Here is a 26824-nt window from a genome sequence, read left to right on the forward strand (position 1 = left end):
ATGTGCAGAAGACCAGTGTCATCCTGGAAAAGCAGCTGAAGACCCAACAGGATGCTCCAGGGCACCTCAAAAGGCCTCAGTGTCGTGGTTTAGTCCCCGCCGGCGACTAAGCACCACACAGCCGCTCGCTCACTCCCCTTCCTCAGCTGGACAGGAGAGAGAAAATATGAGGAAAAAGCTCGTAGGTCGAGACAAGGACATAGGGAGATCACTCACCAATTACCATCATAGGCAAAACAGACTTGACTTGGGGAAATTAGTTTATCACCAATCAAAATCAGAGTAGGATAATGAGAAATAAAACCAAATCTTAAAAACACCTTCCCCCCACCCCTCCCTCCCGGGCTCAACTTCACTCCCAATTTGCTCTACCTCTTCCCCCCGAGCGGTGCAGGGGGATGGGGAATGGGCGTTGAGGTCAGTTCATCACACATTGTTTCTGCCGCTCCTTCCTCCTCACACTCTTCCCCTGCTCCAGCGTGGGGTCCTTCCTATGGGAGACAGTTCTCCATGAACTTCTCCAACGTGGGTCCTTCCCACGGGCTGCAGTTCTTCACAAACTGCTCCAGCATGGGTCCTTTCCACGGGGTGCAGTCCTTCAGGAACAGACTGCTCCAGTGTGGGTCCCCTGTGGGGTCGCAAGTCCTGCCAGCAAACCTGCTCCAGCATGGGCTCCTCTCTCCACGGCTCCACAGGTCCTGCCAGGAGCCTGCTCCAGCGTGGGCTTCCCACGGGGTCACAGCCTCCTTCAGGGCATATCCACCTGCTCCGGCGTGGGGTCCTCCGTGGGCTGCAGGTGGATATCTGCTCCACCGTGGACCTCCATGGGCTGCAGGGCACAGCCTGCCTCACCATGGTCTTCACCAGGGGCTGCAGGGGAACCTCTGCTCCGGTGCCTGGAGCACCTCCTCCCCTCCTTCTTCACTGACCTTGGTGTCTGCAGGGTTGTTTCTCTCGTGTATTCTCACTCCTCTCTTCCCTGGCTGCAGTTTCCCAGTTTTTCCCTCCCTTCTTAAATATGTTATCCCAGAGGTGCTACCACTGTTGCTGATTAGCTCGGCCTTAGCCAGTGGCAGGTCCATCTTGGAGCTGGCTGGCATTGGCTCTATCAGACATAGGGGAAGTTTCCAGCAGCTTCTCACAGAAGCCACCGCTGTACCCCCCACGCCGCTACCAAAATGTTGCCACGCAAACCCAATACAATTAGGCAGGGTCAGGAGAACTGAACCCACAAAGAATTCCTAGAGGTGTAAAACACTGGAGTGTCTTACAGACTGGAGAATTATGTGATTTTCTTTACGTGAAACTGCTCAAGGATTCCTGACCCTCTTGTCCATTCTCCAGATGCATGTGACTGACCACAGTGCAAAAGAAGAGGGGTAGAACCCAGAGGTTCTGGCTGCACAGCAGGAAACAGTGTCTTATTTCAAGTTGCTTGAAATTAATTTTTTGTTCTTTTCAGTCAAATTCAGTTCTCAGGCAAAGTTGATAAATCTGAGCCTGGCCAGTCATACATTTAAGACTTCTTAGAAAATCGAAGGGGAAAATACCAGCTAGAATGTGGACTATTAAAATTTCAGTCCAGATAACTTAAGAGCAGCCAAATCTGCCCGTTACTCTTACTACAGAGTTAAAAAATTCAGGATCTGAATGATGCAGGAGAAGCTTTGACAAAGCATTTTGCTTTCTGTGTATAATGAATCTTTGTTGCGTGTAGTAATGATATACTTTTAGATTTTCCATTCAAGCAAGTATAGATGAGCAGTTAAGTGTACTGACTGTAAATAGGTGTGATATAGGGTGCTTTCAACCAAGAGCAAATAATTTTGCTTGCCTTTCCTTTCTTTTTCTAGTGTCAGAATTGCTGTGTGCATTACCTGGTGACAGATGTGGTGATGCAGTGTTCTGAAACAATGTGGTTATAAGCAAACTGAATGTTACCTTTGCTGATTTTAATGATAACTAGACAGTGCCCCTTCAGTACGTACATACATATAATTATGTCAAGTGCAAGTTTTCAGGTATGTTCACATTGAAGCAACATTTTACGTTCAGTGTACAAAAGTAAATAGACGCAATTCATCAGGAAGGTTCTGCTGCACTTCACAGTACAGAAAGAGTAACCAATATTCTTTAACATAATTAAGAAATAGATACACAGCTAAGGACTTATGATAAAGAAGTAGTTTGCACACTAATCTTAAAATTACACAGAAAAATGTTTTAATTTAAATAGTGTTTTATTATCAATTATCAAGTTATTTAAGAGTTCCTTCATTGAAATGTTAGACTGTAATTTTAGATACATTGCTACAATAATAATAAAACACTCACGGCACTAGGAAATAGGATTTTTAAAGATTCTTTTTAAGCAGAGGGAAAAAACATCCCACACATTACTAGAAAACTAAACAGGTAATGCACATAATAGATGCATAAATTGTTTTATAGAGAACTACAGCTTTGTGGTTGCTGTTTTGCAAGCTTAAAACATAATCTTTCCTATTAGTAGGAAAGATTATGTCATAGTTGTCTAGGTAATTAATTTTGGTTATCTGTTAGAGAAATTTGCCTTGGGACATACTTCAAGTGGGGTATTTCGGTGCTCTTAATGACTGTTTGGAGGCCGAGTTTTGCTCCTTGGTGTGACATCTGAAGAAGTACTCATAAACACAGAGAGAGGCAAAGTCACAGAAAGTTTCATTGCATTGATGAATCAAAGGGAGCAGGAAGGCACATGATGGTCACAAGGGAATTAGACAGCTTTGAGATCCCATGGCACAACACGCAGTACCAGCCAGGGAAATGGCAGGGGAGACATAAGCTGTCATTGCTGTGTTACCACCAGAGCGTGCAACACACTCTCCATATCCCATGGCATGTGGTGCTGCATGCTCCTTCCCTCCTACACCTTCACTGCTGCTTCATCCAGCCTAAAAAAATGTGTGTGTGGAGATTTAAAAGTCACAGTAAAACCAGAAAATGTGATAACAGAAAACATTCAATAGGACATTGCTTAGGCATTAACATCAAGTTTCCTGGATAATTTTCTGTTAAAACTGTAAGTTAAGTAGCAAAATATTTTCCACTTTAATCGAAGTAACTAAAGCAAATTATTCTATATGAAAAAATAAGAAACAGAAAAGTGACATTGCTGCGATAAAAACATTTAGGAAGGAAATAACATATATTGTAGAATCTAGAAATCCTACAGCCCTTCAGCTTGGATTTTACCTTATTCACTCTAACATCCATGTGTACAGAAGCATCCCCAACAGCTAGTGCCACTGCAGCAAATAACATTTCTCATCTGTTAACACTAGTGTCAACTGACACAATTCTAAATTTAAGACACTTATGAGAACATAATATTTCTAAAATTAATCACGCAAAGCATTTCCATGGCTTGAGACTGCAGCAAGGATCCAGTGAAAACTGTACTTGGTTTGAGTTGGGAAACAACTGCCTTACGTAGGTGATGAGGTTTACTACACCTTTCAGACCACTAGTCTGTGGGTAGAAATACATGACGTACATGCTCAAACACCAGCTAATTCTGTTTTCATTATTAAAATGTATAGTCTAAAGAAACAAAAAACCGGAAGATTACACAATAATCACTATTTTTATGAATGCCATCACACATGTCAACATGTTAGGTTTTTTGCATAACTTTTGGAAAGTCCTTTGTTGTGTCCTAGGGGACACCATGACTGAAAAGAACTAGAATAAGCGCAGTTATGAACACTGAATGTTTAATTAGCCTAGAAAGGAAAAAGAATAAACCAAAACAAGCAAGCAAAAAAACCCCATAGAGTGGTTATTTCAGCTACGGATCTTCTCAGTGTCTTTTTCTGGAGAGGTTTCAGTAGAGACTTTCCTCCTCCACGCATATATTGCTTTTTTATGTATCACTAAAAATGTTAAAGAGAAGCAAAGGAAGATGAATCCATGGCTAATCTAAAGAGTCTATAAATTTAGAGTCTAAGACCCTGACCTGTACATTAGCTACCTAAAGCATGATTTAGATGGAACAGTCCAAGTCCAAGACTATGATTCAGGATGTCTTCCATCAGCTGCTTTTACCTAGTGCTGGAGATACTAAACCTGTCAGGGGTCTTCATTTAAGGTTCTTGGAGGTGTTAGGAGCTCTGCTTCTGTGCACGACCAGACCTGCCTGGCCCCAGCAACTCAGACCATCTCCGTTTAGGACAGATCATGTGGAAAACCAAGAGCATCCTTCTGTTTAATTTCTTGTGGGGCTTCTTTTACATTTGGTACACAGAAACAAGAACAAAAAATGCACTGTCTTTTGATGAAAATAAACCACCAGTAATAGGAGAGATTGCTTAAGTGCTGTATGATAGTATAGTGATCAGACTATGAAAATGAGAGCTGGATGCACCACGTACCCTCTACCAGGGGGTTAAATTCCCACTCGCAGAGAGGCTGCTCAAAGGCAGCTCCTGGAAGTGTTCAGACTCTTGCTTCCTTCTGAGCATGTCTGGCTTAGAAGGGTCTGCAGAACATTACTCCATGCGAGCTACCAGTATCTTAGGCAAACTTAAGGCACGGTAAAGCAAACTAAAGACTTCATAAGGACTAAAAGCCACAGCTATATTCTACCCAGAAGAGGCATCTCCAGGGGAGGAAGCATCGCTACCTTGCGGGCTCCTGCACCGCTGGAGTATTTGTTTAGTAAAGCACCCACGGAAGTCCCAGAAACAAGAGTTGCCTAAAAGTTTCTTTAATTATTCCAAAACCTTCAGACTTGCTAAAGGCAGTCAGTGTTTAATGAGAACAAATGGCCTCTGCATTATTTTTGCGAGTTTAAAAGACAGCAAAAAGATGAAACGCCGCAAGAGTCAGAGCTGATAGCGGCTTTTAAGGGGTTGTCTCCTCCAGTGCAACGACCCTCCCTGCTCCGAGAGGGAGCCTCTACCCCCTCGCACCTTCGGCGCGGATCCAGCCGCTGCCCTGCCGCCTGCCCGCCGCTGCCCGGCCCCCCCCCGCCCCGACCGCCTCACCGAGCATGTCCGCGCCCGCCCCGCCGGGAGCCGCCGCGGCCGGGCTGGCAGCAGCGGGGCGGCGCGGGGAGGGAGAGGCCGCAGGTAAGGCAGCGGGCAGCATTCCCCCGCCGCGCCCCGCTCGCAGAGCTCGGGCTGCGCAGCCCGGCGCGTACCGAGGAGTCGGGCAGCGCCCGCGCCTCCGCCCCCCGCACCGAGGAGCCACGTCGGGGGGTGGCGGGCGGCGAGTGTCCAACCTGCCCTGTGCCGCGCACCTGGGAGCAAAGGCGTGCCGGGCGGGGCAGGCTCCGGGGAGAGCCTGCGGGGGGAGCGGGAGATTCCTGCGTGGCTTCTGCTTCTCGCTGTCCTGCCCCGATCTGTTCGGTTAGCACCAAAGTAGTTGTCTCCCGTGGATTTTCGCGACTGTTGTATCTCTATCTGCTGATACCATCTCTGTATGCCGCAACTTGCCTTGCTCCAGCTCCTTCCTATCCAACCTGTGAAGAAAAACACGGGGGAAAGTAATATTCCGGTTTACCGGTGGCATCTTTTGCAGTCTGTAGGTTGAGCAGAGGTCGTTTTACATCTTGTCTTCAGCTTTACCTACAAGCGTTCAAAAATTTGAGAGATTATGTTTATCAAACAGAAATCCTTAATTACATCTGTATGGTTTAGTGAAGTCCCCAAACTTCTGGGGAGACTGGACTTACAGTGCAAGGGGAATGGAACAGGCTGGGAGGGAAAAGGGGAGGAGGAAGCTTCGTTTCTTAATTCAGAAACTGGATGGAACAACCCTGAGGAGAGGAGGAACGGCCCCACTCTTTCCGTGACATTCTGGAGAAGGTCATGTTGCATTTCAGCCTGAGACGTAGGACTGACTCACTGTCCTTGTGTTTCTGAAAAAAATCGTTCATCTCTTCTAACTTTTTCTGTTCTTAGGGACGAGCCCATTTTGTGCAGTGCTTTTTTAGCTACTTACCTGTTGTGTGTTTCTACAGTGACCAGGAGCGAAGGGAAAATATTAGATCATGTCGGAGTTCTGGCTAATTTCCGCCCCTGGAGATAAAACAAATCTGCAGGCATGGGAGAGAATGAACACGGTGACGTCTAAATCCAACCTGTCCAGCAACAGCAAATTCCATATTCCAGACTTAAAGGTAAATGACAAAGGGGTTTGTGTACAGGCAATGCAGCAGCATTAGCCAGGGCTGAAGACTTTTGGGATAAATGTGGGATTTATCTTTTGTGGTAGTATGCAGAGAGTAGAAGAAGATTGCAGTGGGGCATGAGTTGTGTTCAGTCAACTGAAAATTGATCAGAGGGAAAAGAAGTCATTGTGTTTGAAGCTGACCTTCCCATTGGAAGGATCTATGTATAAGGAGTGAAAATGACCAGTTAAATAACTAATCTATTGCATTCAATGTACCTTTTGCTCCCAGTCATGAAAGTCATACAGCATTGTACATCTTGGACTGCTAATGCAAGGGGAATAGCTAAGTATCTTGAACCGTGCCAGTAAGACTGCTGACAGAGAAAACAGTGCTATAATGTACATTACTCCTTGGGAAATGGATGTATGTGTATATTCAGCTGCATTACCCATCTTCATATCATCATATAAATAGGAAGAGTATTAATCCATGATGTTTTTTATATCTTTGCATTATTTAATCCTTATTTTAGAAGATCTGCTCCTTATTTTTATTTCACTTGTGGCTTTGAAAAATCCAAATATGCTGCATTAAAGTCAATGGAGCTACCACAGATGTAGAACTTCGTTCCTTGGGGAGCTGCCATCACCCATCACTTAATGAAGCTATTCTTACTGCATCTGGGATCTGGCTTTAACCCAAAAAGATTGTTAACAGTTATAACTTGAGCTATCCCAATTGCATAAGGATGCAAGTAAAAGGGGAGCGTGGCCTGTTCTCAAGTAATAACCTACTGAAACGTCACATGAATGTTTCAGCCTGGGAATGTCGCTTTTTGCATGTGCACCTGAGATTGATATTATTTTTACCATCTATGGGCCTTACCCAGACAGTGTTGGTGTGAGTCTGCTAATGTTGAAGGAAATAAAGCATTTGCAGTATCTGAAGATGCAACTAGTCCATTAATATTCTGCTAGTTGTTCTAGGTAAAATTTGTTTCTTCTTCAGCTTGACCCTTCATAATGTTGAGCTGGCAACATTGTAAGAAAAGGTTCAGCAATATATTGCAATACCATAGACATAAGATTATGACTGTGGCAGAGTCATACAAAAAGCAGATGTTGGTCTTGGAGGAAACGGCTTTGTGAGAGCCTTAGTCTTTGGTAATAGCAAAGAACGCAGAGACACCTTTTTGAGTAAGTGCTGCTTCCCTTGGTTCGCTCAACACATCAGATTTGTTTGTGCATATATTGTGTGCATTTCTAGTCACTATTTTATCATGTAAAAGACCAGTCTATGCTACTTGATGATACAGGCATGAAAACAGGAAGGAAGACACTGATGTGTAATCTTGAGACTGCACATAACATTTTTTCCTTTATTGGGAAAGGCTTTTTACACCCTAGGTCTTGGATAAAGGAATTGCTACTATTTTCCACTAAGCAAATAAAGTTCTGCCAGACTATTGAATTCAGAAGTGCTAAACACAAGTCGGTGTCCCTAAGACTGCCAACAGAAGCCTTAGACAGACTTGTGCATCTTTCACCTACTTCTCATCTTTTGCACAGGTGGGGACACTGGATGCTCTTGTTGGTCTGTCAGATGAGTTGGGAAAACTTGATAGCTTTGCTGAAAGGTAAAATAGATCTTATTTACTACCTACAAATGAGAAACAGACATTGTTTTTATGAGGCGGTATGTCCTTGTGTTCACCTCGAGCTGACTCAGTTCAGCCCGGACTACAACTGGACTAAAGTGGACAGGCTTTGTTTAACCCTTGTGTTGATTGTCATGGAGTCATCGTAAAGAAAGGACCGTTCCTTTAAATTTGGATTAATTAAGTCAGTGATAGTTTCATCTGCACGGCAATCTGTTTGAGTGGCAGTGCTAGGGAAGCTGTTTCTCAAAGGGAAACTGCTAAAAAAGGTTCTTTTTTTTTTTTTCAAAAGAACATCATCCCGCCTCATCCAGAGACTTAAATTACCAAAATGGTATTTGGAGAATATGAAGCCCTCCCTGTCCTTATTTTCCCAGAATATTTCTCTTGACCCTTCTGCCCCTTTTCAACCAGATATAGGAGTTCTAAGGAATAAGTTCTTCTGAATGAAATCTGGAGCTCTTCCTCTCAGACTTTTAAACTCTTTCAAAATCAGTATATTGACTCACTTTCTATCAAACCTACTTATGCAAAAACTCACATGATCTCCTTGCTGATCACTTCCCAGTTGGCCTTTTGGGCCAAACTGTCCTGGGGGTACAAAGGATAATATAATACAGCAAGTTGAGAAAATGCCAGGTTGTAAGATACTCCATGGCATAAAGTAGACTTTGTTGTTGAGGCAATGAAAGTACAAGCTGCTGGGGTTTTTTTGGTTTGCCTTTTTTTTTTTTTCCTTTGGAAGCATACCTTACAAAGTTGTGGTCTTCATCAGAGAGGCACATGTCAGCTTTGAAGCTTTTTGCCATTTTTTCCCCAGCCAGGACTGATAAGGATTTGCTTGTCTAAATATGCTTGATACTTTCATAGATTTTGTCTGGTGGTTGCAAACGCATACAGAAACACTGATGTAAGCTGTTTACATCTATGCTAGGCAGTTTGGGTAAAAGTCAGTCTGCTAGAATACCTCTCTCCATAGGGTATTGTTTTTTACTTTACTGGTACTACAGCAGGGCTGTTATTAGGATGATTACATTTGATCACTCTGGGTTGCACACAATGTTGATCTTTTTAGAATTGCTTTTTCAGTTTTTTTAGCAAGACAGAGCAATTTAATACTTAATCCATCAATAAAACCTTCTCCATTGTGACCATCTCCATCTGGTGGGGAAGACTGCTCCAAATTCTTTGTAAACATGTTCCGGCCTCTGGTTCATGCTGCAGAGGTTTTTCATGCTGGAATGAAGTGGGAACGGGGGCAAATTTGGGGAGAGACAGTGCCAATACCTGCTGTCTGTTCTAATGGAATGTGTCTCTACTCAAGGCAGCAGAGAGCCAAGAAACTGTGTGATCTGGGTTTGAGGGCTGCCAAAAATCATGCAGAACTGATTTTCGGAAAAGCTTTACTAATTCCCAACTTTGTGAAGAATTAGCACTTCTGAAAAGCTGTCTGTAGGATCCGTGTGACATCACAGAGGGTGGAATGCCAGTACAAACTCCCTAGGCTCACTGTCTTCTGCTATTACCTTCGTCTTAACTTGACAACATGGTACAGCTCCTTGTTCAAGCTGAATGCCACTTTACTCCACTAATTGTTCCTTTAATGCCAGTAATGACTCTTACGGTATGACATGCTATAGGTCCCGAGCAAAGGGGTCAGTGAGGCCCTTCACCATAACCTGCTGAGGTAAGGACTCTTCCCATTTGTCTTGTTTGCCTATCCAGCTAGGTAGTCAGGAAGGATCAACAAGATTTAGAAATAAGAAGAATGTGTTAAAAAATAAGAAAAATGCGGTAGAACGTAGTAATAGCAGAGAATAATCAACACAGATCAAGTTCCACAAGGACAAAAGCATTTTGCATTAAATAAATGCCTAGGGTTTTGAGCCTAAATTGTGATTCAGGGGTTAAAATGCCAAGCACTCACACTTTGTCTAAGTAAGTGGCATCCAGAGGGTTACAAGACTGTTCAAATGACCTGAGCATTTAGTTCCTGCTCCTCTGAAACAGCTACTTGCTGAACTGTTGCTAGATAAACACAACTGCCAGTAAAGCCAGGCAGTGCAAACCTGTCAGCGCTGCCTCCTGCCAGGACAGCAGAGAAGGGGCAAGAGTTTGCAGGATCTATTGTTTCCACATACTTTTATTATTTATTTACACAGGGAGGCGGAGTGTTTTTCCATGTCACTGTGTGGTAGCATGGAGCTCTTTCCAGCTGATGATCCCCTCGGTCACTCTTACCTGGGGGTTCTCCCGAGTCCTCGGCCGATGGAGCGTTCTGCAGTGGCCTCAGACTGCAGGGCTTCTGCTCCCTGCGGTATTTTGGAGACCTAGCTGGTAGCACCCTTTAATACACAGTATCATTTGAAGAGCGTTTTACTTTTTTGGCTTTTTTTGAAAGTAATGACATTGCAACAATTTCAGAAGCAAAAATGTGAGAGTCTTCCAAGCCATAATAATAGGCTAAATGGAGTTATTCTCTTTACAGGTTTTTATTACTACTTCTTGATGCAGTTTAGCTGAAACCCTCTCCTTTTATAACGTATCATTTGAGCATGATATTTGCTCAAGGTGGGATTCATCTCATCTAAAGGCAGGGAAGTTTAAGGGTTGGGTGTGAAAGCTGCTCGCTGTTGGATGTCGCTATAGTCGATGGGGCTCCTCTGGGGGTCTGATTCCTCTTGCTTGCCTCAGGCATCAGTGGTACCCAGGCTGCATGTTCTGTCTTTGTGTGGGGAATGTATTGGATGAGTGAATCCCGCTTGCATTTCGCAGGATGCAAGGCAAGGCACAGAGACTAAGCTGGGACTGGAAGACATTGCTCTGGCCGAGTGCAGAGCAGGGTCCTGCCTGCAGGGACCTTGGGGTGTGCAGGCTGGAAGGGAGCCAAGCCTCACCTGGGCAGCTAGGGCTGTTGGGTGCATGAGAGCACATACCTGTCCCACTGTCTATACCTATGGAGAGAGACCAGAGCTAACTGTCTCCCAGCTGTTAGGTTAGCCCCCAGCTGCACTCAACAGTAATGCAAGCAGCTCAGGCCCCTTGGAAAAGCTACTGGTTTGTACACTTTCCGGTTGGCTTCTTTCTCCATTATGCCCTTAGCCTCCTGCTATACTGTTCTTACCAACTGGGCTGGAGTCCTGTCTTGTTCCAACTTCCTTTGGGCTCCCTGGACATCGTGGAGGGACTGAAAACCAGCTGCGTCTACAAGTTGAAAATTTCAGAAGTGCTTGGCAAGGCCGCAGCCGATGGGGAACCTTTGTGTGGATCCCTGCACCCTCCCCACAGCCCGAGTGTGGGCAGCACGCAGTGTTCTCCAGCAACGCTCAGCTGGCACCGTGTCCCTAAGTGGCTGCAGCCAGATGGTGGAAAACTGCGCAGCCCGGAGAGGGCTGTGAACTAGAGCGCAATGGTGTACATTTCTCCTACAGGCACTCTGAACTGTGCCTGTCCAGGGTCATGAGAAGAACGATTTGGGTTGAAAAGGACCTTTAAAGATCATCTAGTCCAACCCCCCTGCTGTGGGCAGGGACATCTTCCACTAGATCAGGTGGCTCAAAGCCCCATCCAACATGACCTTGAACACTTCCAATGATGGAACATCCACAGCTTCTCTGGGCAACCTGTTCCAGTGTCTCACCACCCTCATCATAAAGAATGTCTTCCTTATGTCCAATCTAAATCTACCCTCTTTCAGTTTAAAACTGTTGCCCCTTGTCCTGTCACTATAGGGACTGGTAAAAAGTCTCTCTCCATCTTTCTTATAAACCTCCTTCATATATTGAAAGGCCGCAATAAGGTCTTCTCTTCTCCAGGCTGAATGACCGCAAACAGCAGGAATTCTGACTACGGCATTCTTGGTAGTATCAGCAATCTCAGATTTTTTTCCTTCCCATTACAGGACTGGAAAACCTTTCTGAAGACACTGAGTTTCTTCACAGGAATGGGGATAGAGGGAATCTTTACCCCTATGAATTACTGCTTTTAAATGGCCTGTATATCTGCTTTGCAGCACATCAAAGAAAACCCTTTTCTCTGATGCTCTCATGGTATCTGTACCTGGCCTGAAGTCCCTTTCCTGAACTATTGAAAGCCACAGGATATCACAAGATACATTGTCCAAACACTGCAGGTGCCCTTTCCATCTCCAGCTCATCTGCAGCTGTAGTAGTCTCCCCTCTGTAAGGAAAGAAAGGGGGAAGAAGCCCGTCATTATGCTCCACTCCATGTCACCACATCAAGGATTATGTCCACTTCATGTCTCTGACGATTTTGTGATCAGGCTGTTACTTTTTAGCTGTTGCTTTTTTTTTACAAGGTGTAGTCAGTCTGGAATGGTTAGGGAACTGAAGGCCAAATTCTGTGAATGCTTCTGAGCACAGAAGGATACTAGAACAACCAGAAAGGCTCTTGGCCTGTATGAGATAGGTACTTTGACTAGGGCCGGGGGAATCTACTGCTGGAGGGACCTGATGAATCCATTTTTTAAAATAAGCAAAAGATAAGTAACTGTGTGGAGACAATGTTCTCCAGGAGGGGCTCTGTTCAGTTCACTGCTCTGAATCAGGCAGGAGGAGGATTTGAATCTAATTCTCCCACACCTTAAAGGAGTGTCTTGTCCACCATGCTAAAGAGAAGAGAGAAAGAGTCCCCTAAAGAAGAGGAATAAGAAGGAAATTCTCCTTGTCAGACAAGAGAACATTGTCGTTTTCCCCTGAGTACTTTGTAAGAACCTTATCTCAGCAAGCCCTAAGGGTTTATTTAGCATCCCGTGGAACAGATTTTCAGCCAGTGTTAGTCTGTACGTAGCTTCTTGTTCCTCCATCACCTTTAGAGTTTTAAACATGGGTTTCTTGCCTTCTGGTTTCTGCTGAGTATCATGAGTGTACAGAAGACTGAATCTTGATCTTCTGGAAGTCCAGAGCACTGGGGAGATGATATTACCTATGTGTTTGCGGAGATCGGTGTATTTAGAAACAAGGCATTTAGTTCTACAATATGCCATAGGTTGTTTATCATCATTTGAATTGCAAATTAACCTGCCTTGCTCCAGAAGTGTTTTGTTTGGGTATCTCCATATCTATCAGATCATTGTGGCAACTGTTTTATATTCATTTTGTTTCTTCACTAACAAAGCTTCTCTTGTTACACCTAAGCGTAATAAAGAAAATAGCCCAGTACATAGGAGAAGTTATGGAGGACTCAAAAGATAAAGTCCAGGAAAATCTTCTGGCCAATGGAGGTAGGTGCTGTGAATGTAGGTATTTTAATGCATTGGTGCTGCTTGTGTTTGCTTCAGAATATGAACATGTAGAATTGAAACACTCAGACATTAGAAAGGACAACCATGAGCAACATTTTTTAAGAACACATCTAGCCTGCTCCCATTTTTCTCAGAGTTAGCAGAAGCTTTATCCAGTGCCAACTTTGCTTCCAGGACAGTGTTCAGCGTCTAGTACTGAACTAGTTTCTAACACCAGAGCTGAGGTGTGAAGAGGAAAGCAGGAGACATCCTTCTTCACTCCTAAAATGACCTAGCACCTTTCTGTGCCCTGTATGGGCTTGATCTCTTACAGGCAGCTAAATCTCATTCTGTATGGCTGCATGACATCTGTCAGTGACCTGTTAGTGATTTGCCTTCCCTCCTACAGTGCTGGGATAGATCACGTCGTTAACTGTGGATTTCTGACGTCACAGGTGGATGTGTGAGGCAACAGTTCCAAAACATGGAGCCGGGGCTCCACTCACAAGGTTGTGACAGAGGCCGGCAGGACGTTCTCGTGCTACTCCTGTTAGGAGGCAATGCCCTCCAGTGATGTCCTGCCCTGGCTGGCAGCAGTTGTGTAGCAGAGAAGAAGAGCAGGCAGCGATGTCCGGGGCACTTCTGACATGCCAGAGGGTCATGGGAGCCCACTACCTTACTGTATGCTCCCCTGCAGCATCTCTAAGTAGTCAATATGGTGTTTTTATAACCTCCATGAACTTATTTATTTCCCTCCTTTATTATCTAGTATGTTACTCAAGGCTCTGAAGGGAGCCTGTGTCAAGGACAAAATTAACATTTAGAAACTGATGGCTTCTAGATCTCTGCATGTTTCGTTAGACCCCGAGTGTGTTTCAGAGCAAATTCCTCCCCAGCTATCCTGGAAAAGTACAACAAAATTGAATGCGTTACACATGCTAATTCCAGGCTTGTAGAATGATGCTTTTAAATAAACTAACAGTGCACACTCCATCACCCTTTGGCTGTCTGCAATGTTGTACTTCAGATCTGTATGAGTAAAGGATGGGGAGGAAGTTCTTTTAGAAATGTCCTCTTTGCATGACATCAGACTGACATTTGATGAGTGCAGGTGCTTGACAAGTACAATAATCCAATTTATTGTGTTTCAGGGCTAAAGGATAAAATGAAATGTCTCAAAAGTATGTTAAGGACTGATGATTGCAGTGGTGTTACAAGCATGCATTTGTGTGTATTAGTGCTAGAGACAAGTCTGGTTGTAGAGATACAGTGATCAGGTTACGATGGATTTCTCAAGTAACGACCTCGTAGCTTGATCACGATATCCCTATGACTTGAGAAACAACAGGTTTCACTTATTTCCTTTGTTTCCTCTTTTTACACTACTTTTCTTTCCTATCAGCTCTGCATGTGTTGTAGTAGAAGGATGTGGAAATTACTTGTATGTGTTACTAATTTCTGTCCTCTGCCTGGATTTGGTCATCCAAACAAATCATATTAAACTAAGACATTAATCTTTCCAAATTATTGTCTGCATCTTAAAAAATTGAGTCAGCTTTAGTATATGAGGATTACCCTAATATATTCCAGTGTCGTTCTTTGTAAGCAGCAGCAACTTAGCTATATGAATTCTTCCTCCTCCCCTTTCTGGTTAGCAAAAGGACCCTGAAGCTGAAGACGTCCTCGAGGTTGTGAAATCAGAAACAAAATTATAAGACACGACTTCTTGCTGCATGGTCCCGTTTCAGAATATTAGACCGTCCCAACTCAAATTTTAAGTTACACTATACAAGTTTTCTGATTTTATCTCAGTTGTATATATTCCTGACAGCAGTTTGTCCGCGAACTGATGAAGATGGTGGCTGTGTATCTAACAATTGTTTGGTTAGATTTGCGTGAAGAAAAATGCGAAGTATTAGAAAATACAGTGCTTTTAGTTAAGTGAACGGACACACTACTTTCCAGTGGCAACAGTCGGAAGCAGCCACGTGGAGATGCCTCTCCTATAGAAGGAAAACATGTGTTTGTGTAATAAAGGGAATTTTAGTATATCACAACAGCAGGAAATGCTTTCATGCTTACGACAGAATAAAAAATGTGAAGTGTAAGTAAAGCTCTTCTTCAAAGATTCAGACCACATTCTCTGCCATTTATAGTAATGTTAAACCCAAATTAATTTTAAAATTTGGTAAGTGGTGGAATAACTCCATTCTTTACAATGAGCTCAAAACAAAGCAAAATGGGTAGCATAACAATTTTGAAGAGCTAGGTGTTTTGAAGGGAAAGTATTTAGCATCGCCTGTTAGAGCAGGGTGAGTAAATCAGTTTTGAGAGATTCAGGCTGTGGGGTTCCTGGGCAGCTCTCAGCCCTTTGGGGTAGGTAGGAAGCACCTCTCCTGCATGGGCAGCTATGTGAAGTCTTTCAGAAGTGACTTGACAGGTTCCATAAATGAGGGGTGCCATGCCAGGAGCATCAGAGTGCTTGGAGTGCTTGGCCTTTTAAGCTCAGTTCTGCTAGTGTGTTCACAGTAGTTTGAGCCATCCCCAAGATCAGCACTGCACCAGTGCCAGAGCACTGCTCAGGAGTGAACTCGTAAAATGGGCTGAGAACTCATGCTGTGCTTAACTGTCTAACATTTGAATTCAAGGAATGCAAGGATAGAAAGGGCATGTGTAGGTCTTCAGGGGATTTTCATATCTCCTCAGCTACAAATAGGTCAGTGCCTGTCTTTAAAGAGCCTGTGAATGCCCTGTTCTTCCGCACAGCCCAGTAATGCCATTCTCTTTGCAGGTTTCATTCCCATTGAATTTAGCAAAGCCAAAGCAAGAAAGCTTAAAGAGAGGCAGCAGGATGAAATCCTTGTGTCGCATACCCTGTGCTGAAAATGCTCCATGAATTTTATTGCTCGAGTATTTTTGACCTCCCTGCCTTCCCCCCAAGACCATGAGCAAGCACTGTCGGAGAACTGCACACGCAGGAGCTGTGTGATAGCTCTCCCTGCCTTCTGCAGTTTTGCCCCTTTCCTGCAGTCTCCCTGTGCAGGAGAATTTGCTGATTCCCGATCAGACCTTAGCAGGAAGGGTTGGATCTTTGCCTCGTGACTCCTGTGCATTGGATGTGTGGGAGTTTTACACAGCTGTAGTTTTAGAAAGAGGGGGAGGACACTGTCATGCCAGTGCTCTCTGCCTCTGAGACAGCTTACCCTTTGCTAAGAAGCCCGTTTCCTCCTAACATAAGACTTTCCATGCTTTGGAAATCTAATAGGGTAAACTGACTCTCTTGTGGGGTGAGAGAAGCCCATGGAAAGGATAGCGCTCTCCTGCCGAGGGTATTCGGTATCACACGAGACAGGGTGGTACCCTCAGCCTGGTAGTATGGCAATTACACAACTTTTCACATTCCTTCTCATGCATCTCAGTTCATAAAGTTTTCCCCACACCCTGGAAGTCCAGCCCACAAGAAATTGTGCTTAAACCTCGCTGTGGGACTGAATTAACTCTCTGGACAAGGCAGCAAAGAGCATTGAATGGCCCCAACATGCCCCTCCTTTTACTGGGCACCTTGAGCTTGTTTTGCTTCCCATCTCCCCAGGGCAATTTCCCAGACATTCTCCAGGTCTGGAAGAAAGCCCACCCTGCAGGTGACACTACTTCTGGCTTCTTTGTCTAGACATTGAGACCCTGCCTGCTGCCTTTCTCTAGCCTCCCTAACCTGCAGGGAGACAGTCCCAGCCCCTCTGCTTGTTGTGAGTTTATCCCATCCCATAAAGTTGCCCAAGAGCACTATGTAGGGTGTGCATCTGGCACCCTAAGGGCTCTCAGGACTCAGCTTAGGCAAAGAGCTGCCTGGTTTCATGAACTGCTAGAGGAGAATTTTTATTTGGTACGATAACATACCAAGTGTTAATGTTTTCTGATGTTAAGGAGCCTTGGTCTTCAAACAAAGTGCAATAGCATGATCCTGTCCTAGGAGCTGGGTGTCATGTGTCACCTCCCCTCTATTCTGGAACGAAGCCATGGCTCCCTGTGGTCCAAGGGTACCTTGTTTTGAGGGGCTGCATGCACAGGGCCTTGCTGTGAATTTCTGTCACTGGGTGCTGTGGCTGGATTTATTCATTTAGGGAAACACTGTATGACTTTGTGTGAGATGGGAAGCTCTGTCTGCGAAGTCAATGAGAAATTCCCCATCACACCTGAATGGCTTTGATTTCTAGCGAGTGCTTGACTGAATCACAGGGAAGTAACATCAGCGATGCTCTTAATATCTTTGATCAAACTCTCAACAACCCTGAGCATTATTGCTGGTCCTGGGCCAGTGTTTTTCTGAGAGCTCTTGCTGGGATTAAATTCAGAAATACTGTAGTAATCAAGATTGAGGTTACGTGAAGCTGTTTCTGCTGTAAAGAAGAATGGCTGCACATTGCTGTGTCCTGCTGGTACAGCTAATTTTACAGTAATGCTTGTCCTATGCTGTTAGGTGTAATGCAGAAAAGATTTCTGGTTCAACTTCTAAGTTTAGGGTTGTTTAGAAAGGGGATTAGATTGGGTGTATGATCTGTGCAGATTTGATATAGATCAATTTTCTATGAGGATTTCTATGAGGTGGGCGTCTGGTTCGTTTCCAACTCTAATGTTAATCAAAGTTATGCCTAGGCTATAGCTGGGGACTACTACCCAAACTTTGACCTGCCATCTGGTAAGCTGTCTGCTTTAATGCATCTCTTTGCATTTTCAGTTGACCTAATTAGCTACCTGACACGGTTTGAGTGGGACATGGCCAAATATCCCATAAAGCAGCCACTGAAGAATATATCAGAAGCATTAGCAAAGGTAAATTGTACTCCAAATTTAAAGAAGATGTCAGCATGAGGAAGCATGTCTTTTCGCTGTTTTTGGTCCCTCCTCTCATGGCAGTCAGTGAGAGCTTTGCCTTTGGTTTGGGCAGGAAAAGGCTCAGAAGCATGCACTTTGTACTGAAACAGTTGATATTATTTTAATTTCTACTGTAATAATAATTATATATCTATTTAAACCTATCCAGTCTTCAAGTATATGGCACTTTATCAGATTTACTAGTGTTCATTGACATGCTTTCTGTAGTTTATTCCCCTTCATTGTAATATTTTATTGTCTTTATGTACTGCCATACAATTCTCCATTTTGGAGTTCTTTTGTGAAATCATTGGCCTGTCATTAAATCAAACACATTGCAGGCTGGATGAATTATTTACACTGTCAGTCCATTCAGATAATAGATAATAAACAAAACCGTGAACTTGCTCCTTAGGTACAGCAGTAACACACACAGCAATGGCTAACTGAATCCGACTTTCTGCAGAGGCCTTTGCGCAGGGGAGCTCTGACACCGGCTCCCTCTTGGCCGCAGCCAGCTGGTTTTACGAGGGGCTGACAGCTGTGTCCTTGTGTTAAGGTGCAGAGGTAGCAGGAGGGGGGTGAGGACAACACCTCAAGCACTGAGTTGACTCACTTTTTTATTTTGTTTTAGCAAGTGACTCAAATAGAAACAGACCTAAAGACCCGATCAGCTGCATACAACAACATTAAAGGAAATTTGCAAAGCCTGGAGAAGAAAACTGTGTAAGTATAGCACATGGCTGTTCACGTCTGGAACGCCGCATGACTGAGCTGAGGACAGTGCATGCTCACACCCATTGCTGCGCAGCAGACAACGTATGTTCTGGTGGGAACAATTTTTTCTGGCTTTGGGGCATGCTGAGCATCTACAGACCCAGTGGAAGTCGGGGCCGGGGCAGGGTGGGGCGGGTGTGATAAGCACGTCTCAAAATCAGCTCAGAGAGACTGCGGTTCCTAATAGGATTTTATTGGCAGTGTGAGCAGACAGTCTTGGGAAAGAGTCAAAACCAAATGCACTGTATTGTTCTGATGAGATTTCAGGGAGTCAGAAATGAAATCAGCTGGGTCAGCTGGTGGATTCCTTTGCAAGACAGAGCTGTTTCCTGTGGGAGCTCTGCCAATCCTGTTCAGAAAGTTGGCTTTACAGTATTCCAGGCAAATGCATCTGTTCTCCTTCCCTGCTGTGCCTACCTCACCAGCATATCCCACTTACATTTTTCTTTTCTTTGTTTCATTCTGTTAGTTCAGGTGATGATCTGTCAGGGCTTCCCAAATGTTCTCTCTCCTCTTTTCACCTGCTTATGGTCTTTACCTATGTCAGTGCTGATACCTGTATTTTCTCCAGGATATCACTGGGGAGAATAGTAAATTCCAGTAAGTAGTAAGTTTAAAGCAACTTAGACGATGCTGTGCAAGCCCTTGCCCAACACATGCTTGTATGTGCCACTCTTTCCTACTCGGGCTCCTTGCTCTGGGCACAGGACGCAGGTCCTCGCCTTCCTGGCACTGCAGCCGGGCTGGCAGCCTGCCTAGAAACCAGCCTTTACCCAAGGAAGGTACTTACAGGGCCTCAAAGCAAACTGCAGGGTGGTTGAAATTTTGCTCTGAACATGGAGCTAAAATGAGTGTGCCTGGCACCAACTCCACTGAACCCAACCAGAAGACACTGAAAAAATACTTCCAGGTGGTGGTTCAGAATGACTTTGTCAAAGAAATGGTACCCCTCATGGAGACCTGCTCAACATAGGACTGCGGTGCCCACGAGGGTCAGCAGAGCCATATGGCAGTTACCCCTCCGCCTCTCTCTGCTGAGTTCCTGTGTCCATGCCTCATCGCTGCCAGCCAGCACCACCGGCCTGTGCTTCCAGCTCAGCATAGACGGTGTTACACACATTTGTCTCAGGCTGCATGCATGTGGATAATCATGGGCAGGAGGGACAAGGGGACTTCAGGTCCCATTTCCCTTTTCTTGGCACTGCTCATAGTCCCAGCCCACTCCTGCAGCATCTCTCCAGCTTCCACATCAACTTTAAGCACCTGGAGAGAGGCAGAAGCTCTGTGTGGGGAACGTGAGCAGTGCTGGGCCTCCAGCAGGGTGGTAAGGAAGAAGACAGAGACCTCGTGGTCCAGGTCTGTCTTGCTCTCACAGTCTTGTCCACCTTTAAATGCTGGCATCTCTGGTGTCTTCCAGTGCCCAGCTAGCCTGGGTTGAACAAACGTCTAATAGGATGTTACTGGCCAGTTAATTAATGTTTATACTGGCACAGTGAACCTCAAACCAAAACCTACTGGTTCATCTTCACTCCTGCCCAGTGACAGGGAGGGCAGCTGCTTTCTTCCCATACACACCCAGTGCCTACCAGCCATGCCGGGCCACTACGCTTCCTCGGTGTGCAGCACTAGTGGGACTTCATGTGATCAAGTGGGCTTAGACTGTGAAGAGACCCCCTCCTGCAGGTCCCACTACCGCACAAGACTGCTGCTCCTGTTGTCCTTCAGCTGGGGGTATCTCTCTGTGCTTGTCCAAGGCAGTCCAGGTATGCCAGGGTTGCTTTGATGGCTTAGGTTTTGATTTTTACTTTGATTACTAACATTGCTTGCTGTGGCTGAAGCGTGGTCACACAGGCAGCTCAACGGGCAGCCTGAGAAAGCAGGTGCCTCCCGCAAGGTGTGGCATGACTGGGAGCAGGGTGGTAACTTCAGATGTGCACTTCCCAAGCATCTCGCCCTTCCTGTAGAAACAATAGCAGCAGAATGGTGTAATTTCACATAGAGAGAGGGCATAAACTAGCCTAGCGCTAGTCACCAATATTCTGCCATTAGTATTAGTTGCTTTTTTATTCTTTTTGGTTGCAGTAAAAATAACTAAATGGCCATTTTAGAAGTGTAGACGTGTCCTTTAGCCACCTCCTTCCTGTCCACCTTCTATCCCAGTATACACTACTAGCAACTATACCCACAACACAATACCTCCAGTGTGCTGCAGCTGGGTTCCTGCTAATGTTGTTTTTTCTTTGTCTTCTTCACCGTAGGGGGAATCTGCTGACTCGGACCTTAGCAGACATTGTGCATAAAGAAGACTTTGTTCTGAATTCCGAGTATCTTATCACGCTGCTCGTCGTGGTGCCAAAGTAAGTCAATAGTGCGTGCGCACGCGCTCAATGTGGCATTGAGTTTCAGGCCTAAGCACCGGATCCAGGCGATACTGGGTCGGGTTGGGGCAGCTCATCAGCTCCGTGGCTGGGGCGCGGTGGAGCTGTTAGCAAAGAGAAAGAACAGTTTCTGCCAAGGGTGGTGCTGGCACAAAAGAAAGAGACAAGACTACTCCGAACTCGGGCCAGGACAGAAACAGGATGTAGGTTTTTGATGGTTACAGGGTGGGTTCTCAAACAGCCTTCTGGCAGGAATAGTACAAGTTAAAAAAAAGAGAAAAACAGATTCTTACTGAGCTTAGCCAGTTTATAAAAGGCATTAGACCTGTCAAACTCACAAGGCCTCTGCTGGCCGTGTATTCGTAAGTGCCTGCACGTAGGATGACTGCCATCACCATCAGTTGTGAAGTTACGTGATGTCCTTCTCAGAAGCCTACACAAAACTTTTCCTCTCCGGATAGTGCTGTCCCAACACACACAGATACAGTACCATCACTTTTCTGTCTGTGAAAACCATGTTATAAAAAGCTATCTGAGGTAAGTTTGTTGAATTTATTATCTGCACATTCTTTCAGATTCCCCCTATAAACAGACGTCTCGCTTCGCAAACTCTTACCATCCCCTTGACCCCTTTCTCCCAGCGCTGGCACTCACCATGTTTGCAGTGTAGCACCATATCGGCTCTGGGATTGCACATAGCAGATGTACCACATGTACCCATGAGTCAGGGGCAGCTTGTGCAGGGGTCCCGGAGCACGGGACGCTGTGTGGCAGCTGGAAGTATGTGCCAAAAGCCACGTTCTTCCCACAATCAGCTTCCTACTCTGGGCCCTTCCTCATGGCAGGACCCAAAGCAAGGATTGAGGGTGCAGCAGTGAGGGAAATGTCTCCCTAGCTGGTGACTAGGAGAGGAAAGGATAGGAGAGGCTTAATCTATCTTAATCACGTAACCCAGCATGAAGAACTCCAACCCTTCTACCCTAAGCCACTAGCTTAATTAACTACATTTATCAAGACGTTTTCTTTCTAGTATATAGTATTTATTTACTGTACTTTGTTTTGTGTTGCTTGAAGGTCAAGCTACATACAGTGGCAGAAGACCTATGAATCCCTCTCCGATATGGTAGTGCCTCGCTCCACCAAGTAAGTGGAATTCCAGATTAAGGTCCCTGTTTGTTTCAGAGATCCCTGCCATATTTCAGCCCCTCCAATTGCTGGATCCTGGAAGGAATCGCTTGTCTAACGCATGGGCTCCATGTTAACATATAGATTTGCCCAATCTCATTCTCAACTGAAATCAGAAGTTACTCTGTTGAAGGAAAGTGCAGATGAAAGAAAAAAAAATCATCACTTTTTTTTTTTAAACTAGCTGCTTGTTCCCTTTTCCAGTGATCTAGTTCATTGTATTTTCAGCCAGAGCCTTTGCTTTTTGTGTAAAACAGACACAGTAAACCAAGCATAATTCAGACACATGCAATCACATAGAACTTTATGGAAACTACCTTTTACAAAGATCAAATGCTATCTTTGCATCTTTAATTGCTTCCTGCTGTAAAATAGGATAATTCAGTGTACTGTCATTTGCATTAGCAAATGCCATATTACCTTTTCACCTGGAGTAAAAAATCTTTCCTAGGAATTCAATATTCCACTGCTCAGCTCCTGCAGACCGTGAGGTCCAATCCATGGCACAAGAGGTGATAGTGCTATTATCTGAAATGGAAGAAGTGGAAAGCACAGAGAAAGAAACAAGCCGTGTGCTACTGCCTGTCTCAAAACCACAAGTGCATGGAAAGTGGGGGAACGTTACCAGGAAACAGAGAGAAATCAGGCAGCGGAATGCATGGGTGTACTAGATGGGTTCAGGAACGTAACTTGTGGAAGTTTTACATTGGAGATACCGTGGCCGGTGCTAGTAAAGTCCTTGTTCCCTATTTCAGTCACAGCAGTTCTTGAAAAGCAGGGTGTTGTTCAGTATCAGAGATAAAAAAAGTACTGCAAAAGAGGAAGGTAAAGAAAGCATGAGGGATTTGCCATGTCAAATCACAGCAGTGGATTTCCCTCCTGCAGAATGATTGCTGAGGATGCAGAGGGAGGACTCTTCACCGTGACCCTGTTTAGAAAAGTGATGGATGACTTCAAGGCTAAAGCCAGGGAGAACAGGTAAGAAGCACTGATTGCTAGGCAAGGCAGGCTAGCAAACAGATGATGAGGAATAGGTGAGACTTGTTCTGTGTGCAGTACAGCTGAATCCATCACTGGTTTTTAGGGCTTCTTCACTCTTTGGGCTGCTGCTGGCCCTAAAGCCACTGAGAAGGCAGGGTGGGAAGGAGCTGTGGCAGCAGATGCAGTGATCCTATTTAAGCACCAAACTACAGATCTTGGAGTTGTCCTTCCTGCTTTCATGCTACTGACAGCAGGAAGCTCGCTTTCTGGGGACGACTTCAACTCCCACCCTCCACATACTTTAACTGGTTAAATGGCTAGCAACTTTGAAACATCCTGTACCTGCTTCTCCAGAGGCGAGAGAAATGATTGTGCATATTGCTTGGACTATGGCTTGTGAGAGCAAATGTCATTCAATTGTAGGTTCATGGTTCGAGAATTTTATTTTGATGAGAAGGAGCTGAAATGTGAAAAGGAAGAGCTGATGAAATTAGCTTCCGATAAGAAACAACAGTATGTAAGTAGCACATGAAGTTGATGGCCCGCGTAATGACAGCCTTTGCTACCAGCGTGCCTAAGCACCTCTCACTCAGAAATGGCTTTATGGTTCCAACAGACTCCGCGAGCTCCATTTGGCCCAGAAAATTGAGGCAGAGGATAGATAACACAATTTGCCCAACGTCACTTGATTTTCTGATAAACTGATGTCGTGGTTTAAGCCCAGCTGGCAATTAAGCACCACACAGCTGCTCACTCACTCCCCCCCTGCTCCAGCGGGATGGGGGAGAGAATAGGAAAAGTAAAAGTGAGAAAGCTCGTGCGTTGAGATAAGAACAGTTTAATAAGTGAAATGAAATAAAATAAACTAATAATAGTAATGATAATAAAAATTGTAATGAAAAGGAAAATAACAACAACAACAAAGAAGAAAGGCAAGTGATGCAAATGAAAACAATTGCTCACCACCCTCCAACTGATGCCCAGCCCAAGAAGCGTCCCCCAGCCAGCTTTCCCCCTAGTTTATATACTGAGCATGACGTCGTATGGTATGGAATATCCCTTTGGCCAGTTGGGGTCAGCTGTCCCGGCTGTGTCCCCTCCCAACTTCTTGTGCACCCCCAGCCTACTCGCTGGTGGGGTGGGGTGAGAAGCAGGAAAGGTCTTGACTCTGTGTAAGCACTGCTCAGCAGTAACCAAAACATCCCTGTGCTATCAACACTGTTTTCAGCACAAATCCAAAACATAGACCCATGAAGAAAATTAACTCTACTCCAGCCAGAACAGCACAACTGGGAGCCACTAACAGGCTGCCTGAGAATTATCTCAGCAGCCCATGATGGCTTCAGTGGTGGTAGCTATGGAGCCACTTCACACAGCGAGGGGATCACAATACTGTTGTGTCTGTTCTCATAGGGCCCGTTACTGCGCTGGCTGAAAGTGAACTTCAGTGAAGCATTTGTGGCTTGGATTCACATGAAAGCCTTGAGAGTTTTTGTTGAATCTGTCCTGAGGTAAGTGGGTAAACATGCAGTGCCAGCAGAGATTCCTATAGAAGTCAAAGTGTACACCTCTCTTCCTGGGGCAGTTCCTTCATGGGAGGGAGCAACCCTTACACACCACGCTCCAGAAGCTCACAGGAGACAATACAGATGACCACAAAAAAAGGTGAGATACAAAGTTGATGAAAAGCAGTTCTTTGGGGGCACTTATAGGGAAATGGAAAACAGAAAAGACTGTTTAGTTGACTTTCGGCTTCAAAAAGAAAATGCTTTCAGATAAGGAGGCAGCACACCACCACTGGGATCGTGCACTGCAGTGCACAATCAGCCAGCATGCCAGGAGACTGAAGAGGGAGAAGAGCAGGAGTGGAAAGGTGTGCCCCCTCCCAGGAGATGATCATGTATGTTGATCTGTTTCAAGGTATGGCCTCCCAGTGAATTTCCAAGCAATGCTGCTGCAGCCAAATAGGAAGTCTGTAAAACGCCTGAGAGATGTCCTAAATGTGGTCTTCAAACACCTGGATGAAGTTGCAGCAGCAAGTATAATGGACGTATGTATTTGGGCTATGACTGCACATGCTGTAGCTTGTCTCAGTTTAGCCAAATGAACCTTTTCACAGACCAGGGGTTAGAGCAAGCAACTCCTCACACCTTGCAATGCTAGGATCCCTGGATGCAGCTCTAATCCCTGGTGGTTAGACTGGATAAGGGTAACAGGTAGGCTCGGATTATGATGGAGATGGTAGCGATTGCTTATGTTTTCTGTTGAAGCATCTGATGTTTACAGCTACTGGACTAAAATAGGTCTGCTCAATTATGTCAGTTCCTCTAGGTAAAAAGCTTCAAGTCTTCTATAAACATTCAGATCAACACAAGCAAGAAAATTTAATTCAGAACTAAATGCTAGGACTGTGACACCTCCATGCCCTGTAAAAGTCTCTCATTGACTAAAATACTTCAACCTGGGATTCAGCAAGCAGCAGTACTTGCTTTCTCCTTCCCCATATCTTGAGTGCACAAATGATTTAGGCTAAACCAATTGGGATAAACCAGTAGGTGTTAAAACAGCCTAAAAAAACAGCCACTAGAGCTGAAGCACACAAAAATGCTACATGTTCATAAAGTTGCAACCAAGCATGAATTCTCAATGCTAACTGCATTAGGCAGCCTGAAAACACCAAGCAAACACCAGATTCTCAGTGGCGAATTCCTCATCTTAAGCACAGCAAACACAGAACTCCATTCTACTTGTGGAAGAGGAGTGATCGGCTGTAGCTTGGAACTCTGCAACAGTTTGTTTACTGGTACTAAAGTCCTACTGTTTCCTTTTGCAGCCCGGCATGGACATCCCTGGTTTACAACTGAGTAATCAAGAATACTATCCTTACGTCTATTTCAAGATTGACCTCAGCCTTCTTGACTGCAGTTAAATTGCTCAAGCTTCATCTATTAATTTTCAAGACCCTAATGTTACAGTAAAACAATCTTTAGTTGCTGAAGGTCAAATTAAAATGCAGATGCTGTAGCAGGATAATTGCTTAAGATCTTCCTACCACTTCCAGTAATTTTTACAGTGACTTCAATATAAATAGCTCTAGTTTTACAAAAACATATTTCAGAGGCAGGAGGTACTATTGTAGTATTTATTTTTTTTGGTAAGTTACAAAGATGGAATATCTATTGGACTTGAAATAAAACAATTTTAAAAGTGTGGTGGCTGATGGATCTACTAGGTGTGCAGAGACCTGTTTTTCTAAGAAAGCAAACTTAAAAAAACAAACAGAAAAAGTAGAAAGCATCAGACCAAAACCCAAGGTTGTTTTAATTTAAAAAAAGGAAGGCTTAAGAAAAAAGATGCTCAAAATTGCCGTGGAGCTTACTGTAGTATGACTTAAAGCCCCAAGTACTCATAAGTTTAGTTTTTGCCGAGACAGTTCAGTTAAAACAGTTCCATTATATCTCACCTGCTCGGATGACCTAGAGTTGGAGCATGGTTCCTGCACCAAATCAGCAGTCAAGGTACTGTTTGCTACCAGTGGTTCTTACACTGCCTTTCATAGGGATGAGCTACAGGTG

At 44.6% G+C, this 26824-nt stretch overlaps 1 protein-coding gene across 2 annotated transcripts; it reads left to right on the forward strand.

Annotated features, from left to right (window-relative positions):
* The first annotated feature begins 6034 nt into the window (after positions 1-6034).
* ATP6V1C2 (ATPase H+ transporting V1 subunit C2) lies at positions 6035-26246 on the forward strand. Of its 2 annotated transcripts, XM_059835555.1 has the most exons (13): positions 6035-6163; positions 7726-7793; positions 12971-13056; positions 14208-14237; positions 17792-17886; positions 18563-18654; positions 20964-21062; positions 22158-22226; positions 23154-23246; positions 23673-23766; positions 24663-24760; positions 25170-25299; positions 26083-26246. In XM_059835555.1, exons 1-13 carry the CDS (start codon positions 6035-6037, stop codon positions 26176-26178), a joined length of 1179 nt encoding a protein of 392 aa, XP_059691538.1. In that variant the 3' UTR covers positions 26179-26246. The 2 variants fall into 2 exon arrangements, with proteins under 2 accessions (XP_059691538.1, XP_059691537.1); XM_059835554.1 differs by lacking the exon at positions 14208-14237.
* The last annotated feature ends 578 nt before the right edge of the window (positions 26247-26824 follow it).

The sequence above is a fragment of the Gavia stellata genome, chromosome 2 (genome assembly GCF_030936135.1).
Source record: "Gavia stellata isolate bGavSte3 chromosome 2, bGavSte3.hap2, whole genome shotgun sequence".
Classification (NCBI taxonomy): Eukaryota; Metazoa; Chordata; class Aves; order Gaviiformes; family Gaviidae; genus Gavia; species Gavia stellata.

Bases quoted from the DNA above. Each gene is read 5' to 3' on its own strand.
- ATP6V1C2 (XM_059835555.1), top strand. From the start codon at position 6,035: ATGTCGGAGTTCTGGCTAATTTCCGCCCCTGGAGATAAAACAAATCTG. The intron at 13,057-14,207 runs GTAGGTGCTGTG...ATTGTGTTTCAG, and splicing joins AAATCTTCTGGCCAATGGAG to GGCTAAAGGATAAAATGAAA. The intron at 18,655-20,963 runs GTAAGTATAGCA...TCTTCACCGTAG, and splicing joins AGCCTGGAGAAGAAAACTGT to GGGGAATCTGCTGACTCGGA.